General features: G+C 35.8%; 4 protein-coding genes across 5 annotated transcripts; all 4 read left to right on the plus strand.

Annotated features, from left to right (window-relative positions):
* Positions 1-320: 320 nt before the first annotated feature.
* On the plus strand, positions 321-1679 carry LOC106394418 (protein CHLORORESPIRATORY REDUCTION 7, chloroplastic-like). 2 transcript variants are annotated; one of them, XR_007322799.1, is made up of 4 exons: positions 321-504; positions 601-743; positions 1240-1572; positions 1613-1679. XR_007322799.1 is itself a non-coding variant. In XM_013834990.3 (3 exons), the coding sequence occupies exons 1-3, from the start codon at positions 450-452 to the stop codon at positions 1510-1512; spliced, it is 471 nt and encodes a 156-aa protein (XP_013690444.1). In that variant the 5' UTR covers positions 321-449; the 3' UTR covers positions 1513-1679. The 2 variants fall into 2 exon arrangements, 1 of the variants encoding a protein (XP_013690444.1); XM_013834990.3 differs by having other exon boundaries at positions 1240-1679.
* A 565-nt stretch (positions 1680-2244) lies between these two features.
* On the plus strand, positions 2245-4282 carry LOC106394846. Its single transcript, XM_013835404.3, has one exon. It carries the CDS (start codon positions 2725-2727, stop codon positions 3664-3666), a length of 942 nt encoding a protein of 313 aa, XP_013690858.3. The 5' UTR covers positions 2245-2724; the 3' UTR covers positions 3667-4282.
* A 6517-nt stretch (positions 4283-10799) lies between these two features.
* LOC106395338 (putative 2-succinyl-6-hydroxy-2,4-cyclohexadiene-1-carboxylate synthase) lies at positions 10800-13653 on the plus strand. The gene is made up of 10 exons (XM_022703758.2): positions 10800-11198; positions 11277-11374; positions 11460-11557; positions 12104-12153; positions 12294-12389; positions 12493-12582; positions 12796-12885; positions 12983-13078; positions 13181-13246; positions 13376-13653. Exons 1-10 carry the CDS (start codon positions 11016-11018, stop codon positions 13502-13504), a joined length of 996 nt encoding a protein of 331 aa, XP_022559479.1. The 5' UTR covers positions 10800-11015; the 3' UTR covers positions 13505-13653.
* A 1891-nt stretch (positions 13654-15544) lies between these two features.
* On the plus strand, positions 15545-16000 carry LOC106393220. Its single transcript, XM_013833947.1, has one exon. It carries the CDS (start codon positions 15545-15547, stop codon positions 15998-16000), a length of 456 nt encoding a protein of 151 aa, XP_013689401.1.
* Positions 16001-16978: the final 978 nt, after the last annotated feature.

The raw sequence follows: 16978 nt of genomic DNA on the forward strand, positions 1-16978 counted from the left end.
TAAACCCAAACTAAAATAACCCAATCAAATCCAAGATAAGTACGAGCATAAATGAGTTTTGGTATGAGTTACAAATTATATCAAAACCCAAAATGTTATTTATCCAACCTCTGCTAAAATGATATTCGATTGGGGCTGAAGAGGCTAAACTCAAACTGTCTGGTCCGAATCCGAGCGGATACACAATCGGCATGAGAATTGATAAAAGTAAAACTAAAATGGTCTAATTTTTATGATTTTTATTGGATAAAAACTAATTATGGAAAAGGACAACTATATTTGGGCCAATTAAGGTCATTAACGGCCCATTAATATATAGATTTCACTAGAAATTATGAGAAAAATCCGTTGGTGTATGCTAGTCGTCATATCATCTTATCTACAAGAAGCTTATATTGCTCCTACTACAATACAAAAGAGTGTTGAAGTATTTTTGCCAGGAAATCAAAATGGAGATTTCTCTGCAGAAACATTTTTTTAACAGTGGAGATAAGCTCTTCAACTGTAAGCTCGTAATACTTTTCTTCTTCAACTAGACTTTTGTCTTCTCACCCTAACAAATTGATTTTTCAACTTCCTTGTTTCTTTATTTACTCTCAGCTCGACAAAACCAGTGGGCTTGGATTGAAAGATTTCAAGCAACAGAATTTCTTCCTGCAAACTCCACAAACCTTTTTCATGATCCCATAAGTTGTCCAATGTTGGGCATTTTGACTCCAAGAAAGAGCAAAAACCATTTAAGTGTAAGTGTTGATATATAAACTGAATTTTGATAGTAAAACATTGCTAAAATTTTCAGAAATTAATATATCTATAAATATATATATGTATGTATAAGTTTCATTGGAACCCAGAAAATGCTTTTGCTATTAAACAGAACTTGTATAAGTTTCATTGGAACCCAGAAAATGCTTTTGCTATTAAACAGAACTTTACCATTTATTTTAATTTACCGGATCGTTGATTAATTAAATTCAAAGACATTTTGTGGTTTAGAACAAAAAGACAAAGATTTTTTTGGTTTGTCATTTGAATTTTACAATAAAATCACTTAATAGGTTTTGTTATTTTATTTGGCATATTTTTCATTTTCTAATTTCTATGATTCTATTACTTCTTAACCATACCCTATGTTAGCTAAATTCATTAGTTGCATAGAGAATTTTTTTTGAAAAGATCTTGATAAATATTTGAACTTAAATAAACGGATGTGAATATATAACTTAGGTTTGTGCACAGGTTTCTGCAATAAGGAGCAGAAGAGTGCATTCGAACTCGGATACGTACGTACTGCTAGAGGCAGGACAAGATGAACAGTTTGTGTCAGAAGACGAGCTCAAGGCTAAGCTCAAAGGCTGGCTCGAGAACTGGCCTGTAGAATCTTTGCCACCGGACCTGGCAAGGTTCGATAACCTTGATGAAGCCGTTGATTTCTTGGTTAAAGCTGTATGTGAACTAGAGGTTTATGGAGAAGTAGGTTCTGTTCAATGGTATCAAGTTCGTCTTGAGTAATTAAATGTATTGTGTTTCTCTTATTTAATAAGCACATGGTTCTGTAAGAAAAATGGAGAAATTTGCTTCTTTTTTTTTTTTTTTTGTAACTAATGGAGAAATTTGCTAAAATAGAACAAAATTGACTACTATTGTTCTAATGAGATAATCTCAATGTTGTTCCATTAGTATAGTGTCTACTGTAATTCTAACTTCCTTTATATCTGCTGTACTAAAAGGACAATGACCTAAGTGTTCAGTCTGTCCACCTAAGAAAATTTAATTAGCCAATCAGGAGCTACCAAACTTCAACGTCTTTAACAAAATCTTGGTGTATGTATTAAGATGGAGATAAAGAGTGGAAAACGGAGGACACAAATCATTATGTTTAGATCTCTGTTAGTGATTAGTACGTTAAAGTGTCTGTTGAGACTGTTAAAATTTTTCATGATATTCAAACGTACAACCGAATCTTCGGTGCACGATCAAGGAGTTTAAGTTCAGGTACATGTTATACACTTCCATTTATGTGTGCTTGTGATAAGACACGAACTGAAAGTACATTAGTTTGGTTAAACTGATATATCTTGAGCTATAATGTCATTTGGATTCATTTTCTCTTGGCAGAGGATGCAAGACCTCCCCTTCTTACTACGGGAATGCTGGATTCACAAAGAACACTTTCAATTGTCATCAGAGCTTGGGTTTACAATTCAGTTAATCTAGACATCATTCTTAAGCTTTGATCTCTCTTCTTACACTTATGAGACACAATTGCAGAAGGTAGCCAGCAAGCAAATCCTGTTGAAAGTTAAACTTGATTTGGATCACATTTTGGGCTAATAATTTACTAATCATTTTAATCCAAACTTAGTTCAATATCTAGAATCATCCTCCACCTCCTTAGAATAAAAATCTAGATATTCTCATAGAATTATCTAGATAATTATAATAAAATATCTTAGATATTATGGCAGAATTCTCTAGATTTAGGATTAAAATATGTAAGATATTTTGTATTTTGGAGGCTATAAATACCTCCACTCCCCTTTCATTTTGCATAATTAAGAAATAATCCAAGTTTGTAACAAGTAATAAAATCCTCTTCTAAGTTATAAAATCTTTCTTCTTCACAAAGGTTCTTTCTCTTCAAACACTTAAACACTTTCTCCATCTTTATAAAGTTTTTTCATTCCAACAAAGTGGTATCAGAGCTACAAGTTCCTTTTGAAGATGGCAAACAATGATGTTCCCTTCCAAGTTCCATTGCTCACTAAGAGCAACTATGACAATTGGAGTCTTAGGATGATGGCTATCTTAGGAGCACATGATGTGTGGGAGATAGTCGAGAAAGGCTTCGTTGAACCGGAGAATGATGGTGGTTTATCTCAAACACAAAAGGATGGTTTGAGAGATTCAAGGAAGAGAGACAAGAAGGCTTTCTGTCTAATCTATCAAGGATTAGATGAAGATACATTTGAGAAGGTTGCTGGTGCAAGGACGCCCAAAGAAGCATGGGAGAAGCTTCAGACATCTTACAAGGGAGCAGAACAAGTTAAGAAGGTACGACTTCAAACTCTAAGAGGAGAATTTGAAGCATTACAAATGAAGGAAGGGGAACTCATATCAGATTACTTCTCAAGAGTCTTGACGGTTACTAATAACCTAAAGAGAAATGGTGAGAAGCTAGATGATGTGAGAATCATGGAGAAAGTTCTTAGATCATTGGATTCGAAATTCGAATACATTGTTACCGTGATTGAAGAGACAAAAGACTTGGAGACTATGATAATGGAGCAACTTCTTGGATCACTACAAGCTTATGAAGAAAAGAAGAAGAAGAAAGAAGATATTGTGGAGCAAGTTCTCAAGATGAGAATTGATCACAAGGAAGAAAGTGGCCGAAGCAATCTAAGACGTGGTGGCGGTCATTTCCGAGGACGAGGTCGTAGTGTAAATGGACGAGGTTGGAGACCATATGAAGACAATTTCAACCAAAGAGGAGAGAAATCATCAAGAGGTCGTGGAAGAGGAAACGCAAAATCAAGGTACGATAAATCAAGCATCAAATGCTATAGTTGTGGGAAATTTGGACATTATGCTTCTGAATGGAAAACTCCAAACAAAAATAGAGTTGAAGAGAAGTCCAACTATGTTGAAGAAATGAGTAAATGAGAAGATATGCTATTGATGACTTACAAGAAGGATGAACCAAATGAGGTTCACAAGTGGTACCTTGATAGTGGTGCAAGCAACCACATGTGTGGGAATAGAAGCATGTTTGTGGAGCTCGATGAATCGGTGAAAACTGATGTGGCTTTAGGAGATGAATCGAAGATGGAAGTGAAAGGTAAATGAAATATTCTCATTCGCTTGAAGAATGGAGATCATCAATTCATTTCCAATGTTTACTACATTCCAAGCATGAAGACCAACATCTTGAGCCTAGGACAACTCTTAGAGAAAGGTTATGACATTCGACTAAAAGATAATAGCCTTTCTTTAAGAGATAATGCAAATAATCTCATCACAAAGGTGCCAATGTCAAGCAATAGAATGTTTGTCCTAAACATTCAAAATGACATTGCACGATGTCTCAAGATGTGCTACAAGGAGGAATCTTGGCTTTGGCATCTTCGATTTGGGCATCTCAACTTTGGAAGCTTAGAGCTACTTTCCAAGAAAGAAATGGTGAAAGGATTACCTTGCATCAATCATCCAAATCAAGTGTGTGAAGGTTGCTTACTTGGAAAGCAATTCAAGATGAGTTTTCCAAAGGAGTCGGAGACAAGAGCAAGAAAGCCACTAGAACTCATACATACAGATGTATGTGGTCCGATCAAACCAAGTTCACTTGGTAAGAGTAACTATTTCCTTCTCTTTATCGATGACTTTTCAAGAAAAACATGGGTTTACTTTTTGAAACAAAAATCAGAAGTGTTTGAAAATTTCAAAAAGTTCAAAGCCCATGTTGAGAAGGAAAGTGGTCTTAAGATCAAGTCCATGAGATCGGATCGAGGAGGAGAATTCATGTCCAAAGAGTTTCTGAAATATTGTGAAGATAATGGCATCCGGAGACAGTTGACGGTGCCAAGAACCCCTCAACAAAATGGAGTAGCGGAAAGAAAGAATAGGACAATACTTGAGATGGCAAAAAGCATGCTCAAGAGTAAGAAGCTACCAAAGGAGTTGTGGGCAGAAGCAGTTGCTTGTGCGGTTTATATATCAAACCGTTCTCCAACAAAGAGTGTTTTAGAAAAGACACCACAAGAAGCCTGAAGCGGAAGGAAGCCTGGAGTCTCACACCTAAGAGTCTTTGGAAGCATTGCTCATGCTCATGTTCCAGACGAGAAGAGGAGCAAACTAGATGATAAAAGTGAGAAGTATATCTTCATTGGGTATGATGCTAACTCTAAAGGCTACAAGCTCTACAATTCTGAAACAAAGAAGACAATCATTAGTAGGAATGTCATCTTTGATGAAGAAGGAGAATGAGATTGGAGATCAAATAATGAAGACTATAACTTTTTTCCATCCTTTGAAGACGAGAATGTGGAGAAACTGAGAGAAGAGCCAGCTACACCACCAACCTCACCAACAACAAGTTCTCAAGGAGATGAAAGCTCAAGTGAAATGGCTCCACGTTTTAGAAGTCTACAAGACATCTACGAGGTAACTGAAAATCAAGACAATCTTACTCTATTTTGTCTATTTGCGGATTGCGAGCCTATGAACTTTGAAGAAGCTAAAGAAAAGAAGTCATGGAGAAGTGCAATGGATGAAGAAATCAAGTCGATTCAAAAGAATGATACATGGGAGTTAGCTTCACTTCCAAATGGACACAAGGCAATTGGTGTGAAGTGGGTGTACAAGGCAAAGAAGAACTCTAAAGGAGAAGTTGAAAGGTACAAGGCAAGATTGGTGGCAAAAGGCTATAGTCAAAGAGCCGGAATCAACTATGATGAGGTATTTGCTCCAGTTGCTCGCTTAGAAACGATTAGACTAATCATTTCATTGGCAGCCCAAAAGAGTTGGAGGATACATCAAATGGATGTAAAATCAGCCTTCTTAAATGGAGACCTTGAGGAAGAAGTCTACATTGAGCAACCAAAAGGCTACATAGTCAAAGGAGAATAAGACAAAGTCTTAAGTCTAAAGAAGGCGCTTTATGGATTAAAGCAAACACCAAGAGCATGGAACACTTGGATTGATAAGTACTTCAAGGAGAAAGGCTTCATCAAGTGTCCATATGGGCATGCACATTATATCAAAACTCAAAACAATGATCTATTGATTGCATGCTTATATGTTGATGATTTGATAATCACTGGCAACAATCCGATTATGTTTGAAGATTTCAAGATGGAGATGACAAAGGAGTTAGAGATGACCGACATTGGATTGATGTCATACTACCTTGGCATTGAAGTAAAACAAGAAGAAATGGAATCTTCATTACTCAAGAAGGCTATGCTAAAGAGGTGCTTAAGAAGTTCAAGATGGATGACTCAAATCCAGTTTGCACGCCAATGGAATGTGGAGTCAAGTTATCAAAGGAAGAAGAAGGAGATAGTGTGGATCCAACACTCTTTAAGAGTCTAGTTGGAAGCTTACGCCATCTAACGTGCACAAGGCCCGACATCCTACACGCAGTTGGAGTTGTGAGTCGATACATGGAGCATCCAACAACAACTCATTTCAAGGCAGCTAAGAGGATCCTACCCTATATCAAAGGTACAATCAACTTTGGCTTGTACTACTCTATCTCTGAAGATTACAGGCTTATTGGATATAACGATAGCGACTGGGGTGGAGATGTATATGACCGGAAAAGCACAAGTGGCTTCGTGTTTTTCATTGGAGAAACCGCTTTCACATGGATGTCAAAGAAGCAACCAATTGTCACTCTTTCTACTTGTGAAGCGGAGTATGTGGCAGCTACTTCATGTGTGTTGCCATGCTATTTGGTTACGAAACTTGCTAAAGGAGTTGAGCCTACCACAAGAAGAGCCAACAAAGATCTTTGTGGATAACAAGTCGACAATAACATTGGCGAAGAATCCAGTCTTCCATGATCGGAGTAAGCACATCGATACTCGTTATCACTACATTAGAGAATGTGTTACCAAGATGGATGTGCAGTTAGAATATGTGAAGACAAATGATCAAGTAGCTGATATCTTCACCAAGCCACTCAAGCGAGACGACTTTATCAAGATGAGGAGTTTGCTAGAAGTAACCAAATCAAGTTTAAGAGGGGTGTTGAAAGTTAAACTTGATTTGGATCACATTTTGGGCTAATAATTTACTAATCATTTTAGTCCAACTTAGTTCAATATCTAGAATCATCCTCCACCTCCTTAGAATAAAAATCTAGATATTCTCATAGAATTATCTAGATAATTATAATAAAAAATCTTAGATATTATGGTAGAATTCTCTAGATTTAGGATTAAAATATGTAAGATATTTTGTATTTTGGAGGCTATAAATACCTCCACTCCCCTTTCATTTTGCATCATTAAGAAATAATCCAAGTTTATAACAAGTAATAAAATCCTCTTTTAAGTTATAAAATCTTTCTTCTTCACAAAGGTTCTTTCTCTTCAAACACTTAAACACTTTCTCCATCTTTATAAAGTTTTTTCATTCCAACAAATCCTTGACGTCTGTAATGATACTGATCCAATGGGAGTCAAGAGACATTGAAGCAAATCAGTGTTCTTTGATGCAAGCAGGCTAGCTAAAAACCTGAGGCAGCTAGAAGCAAAGTATGGCAAAGACAAATGAGAGATACTCAACAAAGTGTGGGTGGAACTTCTCTGTTCTACAGTGTGTCATTGCGATTCTACAGCTTATCCCATTTAACCCGCTTCGCATATCGGCTTGTCCATAACCCTGACCGGACTATTATATTTTGGATGCATACTACCCATAGACAGTTCCACCCATTTGATGAGGCCACATTAAAATTAAGGGGGTTATTGAGTGATGAATTTGTATAGAGTTTATAAATTTTAAGAATTGATTGATTTAATAAGGTTACGTAAATTGTGAAAATTTATATAGATTGACTTATGAAATTTGACCGTACTTTTTTTAAATTAGTATAGATTTTCATGAATTTGTATTAACTCTTTTCTATTATTCTTTTTTTGTAAAGTAAATATATAATTTATTTTTTCCTAAATCATGGCACGCTGAAAATGAATTCACTGGGAGAATTTCACATCCATCTGATGCAGAAGCATCAAAGCATTTTCGAAATGTTTATAATGATTTTGAGGCTGAAGCGCGGAATGTGTATATTGGGTTATGCACGTACGGTTTTAACCCTTTTGGGAAGTCATGTTGGAAGTATTAACTATGACCAGTTATTGTGACCCCGTATAATCTACCACCGACTCTCTGCATGAAACAAGAATTTATATTCTTGACCATACTAGTTCCCGGACCAGCTCACCCTCGTAGGTCACTTTATGTGTTCCTACAACCTTTGATCGAAGGGCTGAAAATGTTATGGTTCGAAGGTGTACTCACATATTATGTCTCACTAAAAATTAATTTCAAAATGCAAGCCGTTTTGATGTGAACAATTAGTGATTTCTCAGCTATGGAGCTAGCAACTCAGTAGAGGGTGAGCTAATCAACTTCTTTTGGCTTCTATTGGCAAGTGATCAAAACACATTTTGCAGTGTATTATTCAATCTTGCACATAAATGTTTGTTTGTTTTATGATGGAAACTTGTGATGTCTATTTGCACCCTTTGCTCAATCATGAATTCTTTCTCCTTGCTTTCTGCTCAGAACCATGAATTATTTTCTGCACAGAGATGAGGACATTGTATATGATTTTGTAGTGGGGACGTTTATATGTCTACGGCACCGTTGCTAAGTATCTTTCATGCTCGCATATGTATGCTTTAAGGCCAGCATGGCTGAGTCTAGATTATACATATTAGCTGATGGAACCTGCAAAATGAAGAGTGATGTTCCAGTGTAATGGATGTAAAGTTTGTTAGAATCGGTTTTATTATGGGCTTCCAACTTAAAGCTAATTGGTGATAAGTAAATTGGCCATAATCCTTTATATATTATGTAAGGTTCTCTTGAATTTTTGATGTGGGATATCTATCCTTAATATCCCTCCTCGAGATGATGGTTCATATCGGCCAAAAATCTCGGAAATTTAGGACATCTATACTCGGTCGAGCGAGTTTAAACGATCTTTTTACCCGGTCGTAAGGGTTAAGTATGACATTTATATCCGGTCTGAAGGATTATATTAATTAAGAGTTTAAGATATTTAGGCTCTGACATCTGATACTATGTTAGAATCGGTTTATTATGGACTTCCAATCTAAAACCAATTGGTGATAAGTGGATTGTCCCCAACCTTTTATATATTACCTAAGATGCCTTAAATTTTCAGTGTGGGATATTTATCCTTAATAAAGTTGCAAACATAGAAATAAGAGTATCTATGAAAAAGAAGAAGAGTGTCTGTTTATAAGAACAGCAAAATTGAATGATTTTCCCGCTATCAAAACCAACAACACAATCCTTCACAGAAACAAGATGCACAATGAAATCCAGTCGTATGTACTAACTTACTATAAACAATGTTCATGAATTTGTGTTCCAAAGATATTATAACTAAATTCAAATTGCCTGTATATAATAACTTAACTCAATTCGACTACATTACCCATGATTTTTGCCACATTTTAATTCGTGACTACCAAGTCACGAAAAATTTGTGGCAAATTCGTGAAACGTGGCTATGTAACAATTTCGTGATTTTCTTAGCCACGAGTTAGATACGAATGACTATGTTTTGTATTCTGTGACTTTTTCGTAGCTAATTGGAAAATAGCCATGATGTGTTCGTGACCATTTCATAGCTATAGCCAATTATTCTACTATTGTGGATAACAAACTCGGTTTTGTTTGGTGGTGGTTTCATCTTTTACTTGGAAATGGGAACGCATATCTATATAGCTCCATCGGGAAGGACCAGGTCGTCTCCCCTTTGCATGTGGAGTTTAATAACTTGCTTTGGGAAATGAAAACCGCTTTGCAAATGGGATTCTAATCTATGTCTTTTGCATTTCACTGCTTACAGGTGGTTAAGTTGATCAATGATGAAGAAGATTGGCCTTACATGGTCTCAAAATGGAAGGATTTTTTTTTTGTTAGCTATGAAGTGTCTGCGGCTTCGGCCTAAATAATTTTCCCAATTCAGGGAAATTGCTCTTTTTTATACCTAGACAAGGTATGAACCCCTCTCCAACTGTGTTTCGAAGAAGTAGCGCAACAATACCAATGTTTGCGCGCTTAAATCAACTGGGCTACCACGTGTTGTGGTAAATGGAAGGATTTTACTCATATAGTTTCGTCTTTTACTGTTTTCCGCTTTCTTTCATCGCACAAAAGCTTAATGTATGCATGGACCTTCTTTCCAAACAAGTTTACACACAAAACTCTGTTTTATCCCATGTAAATCTTCGATTCCGGGTTTTGGTAGCTTTAGAGGCTAACCTGTTTGAATCAAGCTAATAATACATGTAGTTACTGTTTAAAAAGAAGACGGAAAACAAGATCTGGGAATAACAGAAAAATCTTTGAGTTTTCAAAATCTTTTATACCACCAAACCGGGACTCAAACTTATCAGGTATATATGACAGATCTTAGTCAACTTTAAACAACTGTCTACACCAAATCATGTATATATGTCAGACTCAGTCTAATCCTATATGTATAAACCGAACATAAAACAAGGTACATATACACCGAACTCACAGCGTATCCAGATCCGTTTTCCCGCCTTACAGTAAATCTTAGAGAAATATTGTTTGGTGGGAGGTACACTAGATTTTGTGTTTGAGTCGAGGCATTTAACATGCCTTGCCATAAACTAATGACTAGTGTTCTAGAGTCTCTAGACCCCATATTGTTTTCGACTCACATGAAAGTTTCGAACTCACATGGTCACATGTCCGCAGGAGACATGGAGGATATTGACCATTGAGCCATTCTATTCCCTCCTATTTAAAAACAATTTTCAGTTACAGTTTTGGAAGATATTATAGACGGAGTATGAATTTTCTTGGTGAATGTTGATTTTTGCTTTTGTCTTCAAGCTTTTAAAACAAGAAAGCTTGTAAAGCTGTCAGAAGAAATTGTGTGGTCATTTCTAAAGAAAAGTACAAAAAATAAGTTAATAATTGTAATTAATGATCCATCAATGAAAAATCAAGAAATCAAAAAGTACAGTAAAATACGAAGTCGGGTAGTTGCATTTCAATTTAAACTCCATGAAAATGGTCCAATTTCTAACATAACTATCTTTTCCATTTCTAGTTACTCTCGTCAATGTCATAAATAATCCAGTAGTTCCATATTCAGCTAACAAAGCTTAAGAAGAAGAGCTTCAAGAAGAAGCACTCAGTACACTACAATCAGAGCTCAAGAGAGAGAGAGAGCTCAAGAGAGAGTGAGAGAGAGAGAGAGAGAGAGAGAAATGATGTGTAGCTTGAAAATGGTCTCTCCACGGCCTCCAACGACTATATTCGGGCTGCAGCGGCAGATAACAGCGAATGGAGATGGGTTCCCAACATTTCTTCCGAAGGGGGTAAAAGACATAAAAGATCCATTCGCAAGAGCTCTGGCTCAAAAGATTGTACGGATTCCAGTTCCTCTTCAGGTTATCCATCTTCTCTCTCGATTTTAGTTCCTTAGTTTCTCGATTTTTGGGAAATCAAAATAGAAAATGTGTTTGCAGATGGAAAACTTTAGAGGCTGTGTAATGAGTAGCTGTATCAAACCAACTGTTCAATTACCGGACAAAAGTCCTGTCGTTCTTCTCCATTGTTTTGACAGGTTCGTTTGCCAACAAGACAAAGACAATTCCATGTGCTCACTTACTGTGTCTGAACGTTACTGAGATTTTTTTTTTTTGGCTTAGTTCGTGTCTTGAATGGAGACGTGCGTATCCTCTGCTTGAGCAAGCTTGTCTTGAGACTTGGGCTATTGATGTTCTTGGTTGGGGCTTCTCCGATTTACGTAAGATTTGCACAGCACTTACTTTTTTTTTTTGAGAAAATTAAATTATACTCCCTCCGTTTTTTTATATAAGTCGTTTTAGAGAATTTTTTATGTTCCAAATTATATGACGTTTTCGGTTTTTTATGTAAAATTTATTAACACTTAATGTTATATGACCAATGAAAATATACCTTATATTTTATTATTGGTTGATTTGTGGTTAGGTAAATAATTAATGATGTTTTTGTTTAGAAAATATAAAAAATTAATGATTTCTTAATCTATGTGCACAATTCTAAAACGACTTATATTAAAAAACGGAGGGAGTATTCTTGAGAAATCGTTTTTGAGTACATGATTTGTGATTACTACAAAAAAAAATTTTGATCACTTCTTTTACAATTTAAGGAACTCACTATTTATTCTGTTTTCAATTTCGAAAACTCACTATTTTATTTTCGTTTTACTGTTCCAAGAACTCAGTATTATATCTCCAAAAATAGCTCACTACTATTTTTATTTTATTTCAAATTTAAGAGCTCACTTATTTAATGAATATTCTAGAGAAACTTCCACCATGTGATGCAGCATCTAAGCGACATCATCTATTCGAGGTCAGTACACACAATACATTATAAGAAAACAGAGGAATATGGACCGTTTAATAGTTTACTGACAAATACAATTATGTAGTTAGATATACGATATTGCTTTTTCCTCTTGGTTAATCTGTGTTCTTTGATTTGAACTTCAGCTTTGGAAAACATATATCAAACGACCAATGATTTTAGTTGGACCAAGCTTAGGAGCAACTGTAGCTGTTGATTTCACTGCTACTTACCCTGAAGCTGTAAATTACTATTTCCGTTAAACCAATCTTTATACATTTCTCAGTCACAAATATCCTCTTCTTTTCGACCAAAAAAAAACATCCTCTTATTTATAAATTTCAGGTTGATAAACTGGTTCTCATTAATGCGAATGTGTATTCAGAAGGAACCGGTGCTCTTAAAGATTTACCAAAATCAATTGCTTACGCTGGGGTTTGTCTGAAAAATTCTTATTATACTCAATAGTTTACTGACAAGGTTGATCATGAATATAACTTAATATTCATAACTTAATGAAACAATGATCTTGATTCCCAGATTTATAAGAGTCAAATATATACACATTATATACCATTATAATTCCCATAATCTCAAGACCACTACTGTTTGCAAAGTATTTTAATAAATATTACACTATTGTTTTAGGTTAAGTTGTTGAAGTCATTTCCTCTCCGCCTTTTGGCCAACGTGTTAGCCTTTTCATCTCCCTTGTCAGAGAATATAGATTGGACTAATGTAAGATCAAGTATCCATTTATTGTTTATTATTCCATAGGTCAAATTGATCGTTAAAAAATTGATTGTTTGAAAATAAATGTTTTTTTTTTGCTTAGATTGGCCGGTTACATTGTCAAATGCCGTGGTGGGAAGATGCGATGGTCAACTTTATGATTAGCGGCGGCTACAATGTTGCTTCACATATCAAACTCGTAATGAAAATACTTCACTTAGCTATTCAATCACAACGAAGAACTGATTAATCTAAACTTCCTAGTTTAAAAAAAAAAAATCTTTTGGCTGTAATAACGCAGATCAACCACAAGACGCTCGTTGTATGCAGTGAGAATGATCAGATTGTTAGCAACCAGCTTTCAGTTGTAAGTTTCGTTAATCTCAAACATTGAATAGTTTGGTCCTGACCGAATCGCGAAATTGTAAAGTTTTAACCGGCTAGATCGGTCCGGGGTTTGAAATACTGGTTTTAACTGTCATGAAACAAAATACAGAAATTGTTGTGTGAGCTACAAAATGCGGTTTTTCGGGAAGTACCAGATTCCGGTCATCTTCCACATGTTGAGAACCCTGCACAGTTTGTGAAGCTGATATCGGATTTCGCCAGTGGAAAGCTTAATTGATTCTAATATGCTGTATCGATCTGCTTCAAGCTCATCAAGTGGCTACAAAGAGCTGAGTTGTCACCTTATATACTATTCCCTTCCCAAAAGTAAGATTTTCTAAAATGTTAACGCTTATTAAGAATTCAATAAATGTTTATAATTTAATTTTTTTTTACTTTATTATACAATTTTCAATAACTTTTCACAAATGAAATTTAATCAATTCAAATATTTTCATTTAATGTTTCTTAAAAGTATAAAAAGTATATAGAAAATCTATCTTTGTGGAACAATTAAAAAAACTAAAACATCTTACTTTCGGGAACGGAGAAAATATGAAATAATTAGAAATAGATTAGTCTAGCTTGGGCTTGGGATGGCTATAGCTAGAAACATCTCTGTTATTATTTTTCGTAAGCTAATTAAGAGAATATTCAATATTGGTTTTTACAAGATTGTAAGAGGATATAAAAACCCTTAAAGCCTTCATTGTTTTATACTATGAAATACTCCAAGATTGTAAGAGTATTACTACTATTTTCTTTTCAACGATTGTAATAGTATAATTTTTATTAGCTATTAACACATAAAATGGAAAGTCAATGTTCCATTTATTACCCTAATTAAGTTAACTAAAACTGAAAATGGATTTTTTTTTTTACTCTCTCCGTTTTGATAGATAAAGTTTTAGGATTGTACATAGATTGAAAAATCATTAATATTTATAGACCACGAACTCTGAGTTTTAATTTCAGAGAAAATACTAAATTATGCATATTAGTGGAAAAAATGCTTACATGAAATCTTCAGCATGGAGTACCGGCAAACGTGGATTTTATAGGACGGCTATAGGTGATTCATTCAGACGTGGATTCTCATATGACATGTAATATTTATCATAGTTTGTAATAGCATGATTATCCAGCGTTAAAAAAATTAAGAAAATATTAATTTTTTATATTTTATAAACTAAAACATCATTAATTATTTACCTAACCACAATTCAACCAATGGTAAAAAAATGTATAATATCATTTTTCATATAACATTATGTTAATATAATTTACATGGTAAATTGAAAACGTTATTTAATTTGGAACAAAAAATTTCTTCCAAAACATAAAGTCTTAAACAGGAAGGCTACCGGTGAGATATTTGGGTATGCCTCTAATGACCAAGTCTTGGAGCAAGCTGGAGTACGAGCCTCTTATTGATCAGCTTCGCAAAAAATTTCTCTCATGGACGTATCGAGCATTATCTTTTGCAGGTCGACCCCAATTGATAAAGTCTGTGATCGCAAGTGCCGTCAATTTTTGGAGCTCAGCGTTTATCTTGCCGCAAGGCTGTTTAGATACCATCGAGAGTATGTGCAGTGCCTTCTTATGGTCTGGTTCGCCAACCATTACTCATAAAGCCAAAGTTGCTTGGAAGGATCTCTGTTGCCCCAAGGAAGAAGGTGGACTAGGCATCAGACGTCTTAGCGACACTTCGCGAGTATTTGCACTGAGTCTTATCTGGAAACTATTCTCTCTTACTGGCTCCTTTTGGGTTGCTTGGACCCGACAGTATCTACTCAAGAATATCTCTCACTGGGATGCCAGTGACAAAAAGGGATCGTGGGTATGGCGGAAACTGCTCAAACTTAGACCCATTGCATACGAATGCATTCGGTTCGAGGTTAGAAATGGGGTAACAGTGCATTTTTGGTTCGATAACTGGTTAGAAATGGGCAGATTGATTGATATAACAGGAGAGCTGGGCATAAGCTACCTTGGAGTGAGCAGGTCCGCAACGCTCGCTGAAGCAACCCGAGACGACAGCTGGAACATTCGGGGATGTGGACAGAGACGATATCCCCATCTCTGTGATACGCTTGCAGAGACTCCATGACCGGTAGCTACTGCAGGACCAGATATAGCTCTATGGAGACATGACCAGGATGATTTCAAACCATACTTCTCAGCTACCAAGACTTGGAACTACCTGCGAGTTAAAAAGACAAAGCTTCCCTGGCATTGTATTGTGTGGTTCCCTCAGGCCATACCCCGACAATCCTTCATGGTATGGTTAGCTTTCAAGGACAGATTATCAACATGCACTAGAATGAGAGAATGGGGAATGGAGCAATGCTGTGTCTACTGCGGAGAGAAGGATGAAAGCAGAGATCATTTGTTTTTCGCTTGTCCATATACCTTCACAGTATGGATGAATGTTGCAGAGAAATTACTTGGTCCAGCGATAACACCGGACTGGGAAGATAGAGTCACCTCCCTGTTACGCCAGAACAGGAACAGACTCGATGCTATGCTCCTCCGCGTAGTTTTCCAGACAGCCATTTATGTGCTTTGGAAGGAGAGGAACTCAAGACGACATAGAGGTGTGTGCGCATCTGTGGATACAACTACTAAGGCCATTGGGAATATGGTCAAGAAGCGCATCTCATCTTTGAAGTATATGGGAAACCATAAGCTGAGGGGGCTACTAGTGAGATGGTTTACTGTCTACACATATTAGAACATATCATTCTTTTATTCTTTACAGATTAGAACAATAGATCATCTTATGTAAATTCTTTTTCCACCTTTGATCAATAAATTTGATATTTAATAAAAAAAAAAGTATTAAAAACGGAAGGAGTATTTTTAATGACTTCAGGTCTCAGAGTAATTTATTACATGTCTCATCATTTATTTTGTATCTCTATAATATTTCTGAAAATTTTATCTTGTACCATTGGTTTGTAAAGACTTTAGTGTTTCGAAAGTTCGATTGCCGCTAGCGCAGACGAATATTAGATTATTGTTAGCCGTTGGACGATTTTTGGAGAAGCATTTTATTGCCTAAGTCTTTTATGGTTAAAAGCGTTTGCTTAACGTTTCTGTTGTCGAAAGCTTTTATATACAAATATTTTTTTTAAAATCTGAGAACACACGTAAAAGCTTTGAAATGTGGGAGTGTATGAGTATAGCATATGTACCCACTCCCTTCCATTTTTTACGAGGTAGAATAGTTAACCCTATCTTTTAATGGGTTTCTTGTGTACCTCTTCTGAGAATTATGGTGCTCGGCAGTTTCTGTCGATTCAAGGACGACAATGAGATTCCGATGTTGGATCAATTTTAAGACGACGCATTGAGACAATGCTTAGGCATGAGTTTGTTTTAAGATGATCAGCCTGTTTTAAATCCTATATTCTTTAATTGTGGTAAGATGAGAGAGAGATTTTGTCTCAATATTGGACTTCGTCGAAGGAATGAAAATTGAGAATTTACCAAAACATGTTTTGGGAGCTTGTGTATGAGTTTGTGATGGTGAAGTATCGGTGAAGCGACACGTTAAATTGTGGAGCCATAAATGCGTCATTTTGAATATAGCGCCTTGATAAGCTGTTGAGTATGAGTCATTACATCTCTTGTCAAGTCTTGTGGACAGCTACTATATTGCTTGGATTCAATCAGTTTTGGTTTTGAGATCATCAACTTATGGAAGTAT

The sequence above is a fragment of the Brassica napus genome, chromosome C4 (genome assembly GCF_020379485.1).
Source record: "Brassica napus cultivar Da-Ae chromosome C4, Da-Ae, whole genome shotgun sequence".
Classification (NCBI taxonomy): Eukaryota; Viridiplantae; Streptophyta; class Magnoliopsida; order Brassicales; family Brassicaceae; genus Brassica; species Brassica napus.

Bases quoted from the DNA above. Each gene is read 5' to 3' on its own strand.
- LOC106394418 (XM_013834990.3), top strand. From the start codon at position 450: ATGGAGATTTCTCTGCAGAAACATTTTTTTAACAGTGGAGATAAGCTC. The intron at 505-600 runs GTAAGCTCGTAA...ATTTACTCTCAG, and splicing joins TGGAGATAAGCTCTTCAACT to CTCGACAAAACCAGTGGGCT. The intron at 744-1,239 runs GTAAGTGTTGAT...GTTTGTGCACAG, and splicing joins AGAGCAAAAACCATTTAAGT to GTTTCTGCAATAAGGAGCAG.
- LOC106394846 (XM_013835404.3), top strand. From the start codon at position 2,725: ATGGCAAACAATGATGTTCCCTTCCAAGTTCCATTGCTCACTAAGAGC.
- LOC106395338 (XM_022703758.2), top strand. From the start codon at position 11,016: ATGATGTGTAGCTTGAAAATGGTCTCTCCACGGCCTCCAACGACTATA. The intron at 12,154-12,293 runs GTCAGTACACAC...TTTGAACTTCAG, and splicing joins AGCGACATCATCTATTCGAG to CTTTGGAAAACATATATCAA. The intron at 13,247-13,375 runs GTAAGTTTCGTT...AACAAAATACAG, and splicing joins TTAGCAACCAGCTTTCAGTT to AAATTGTTGTGTGAGCTACA.
- LOC106393220 (XM_013833947.1), top strand. From the start codon at position 15,545: ATGGTATGGTTAGCTTTCAAGGACAGATTATCAACATGCACTAGAATG.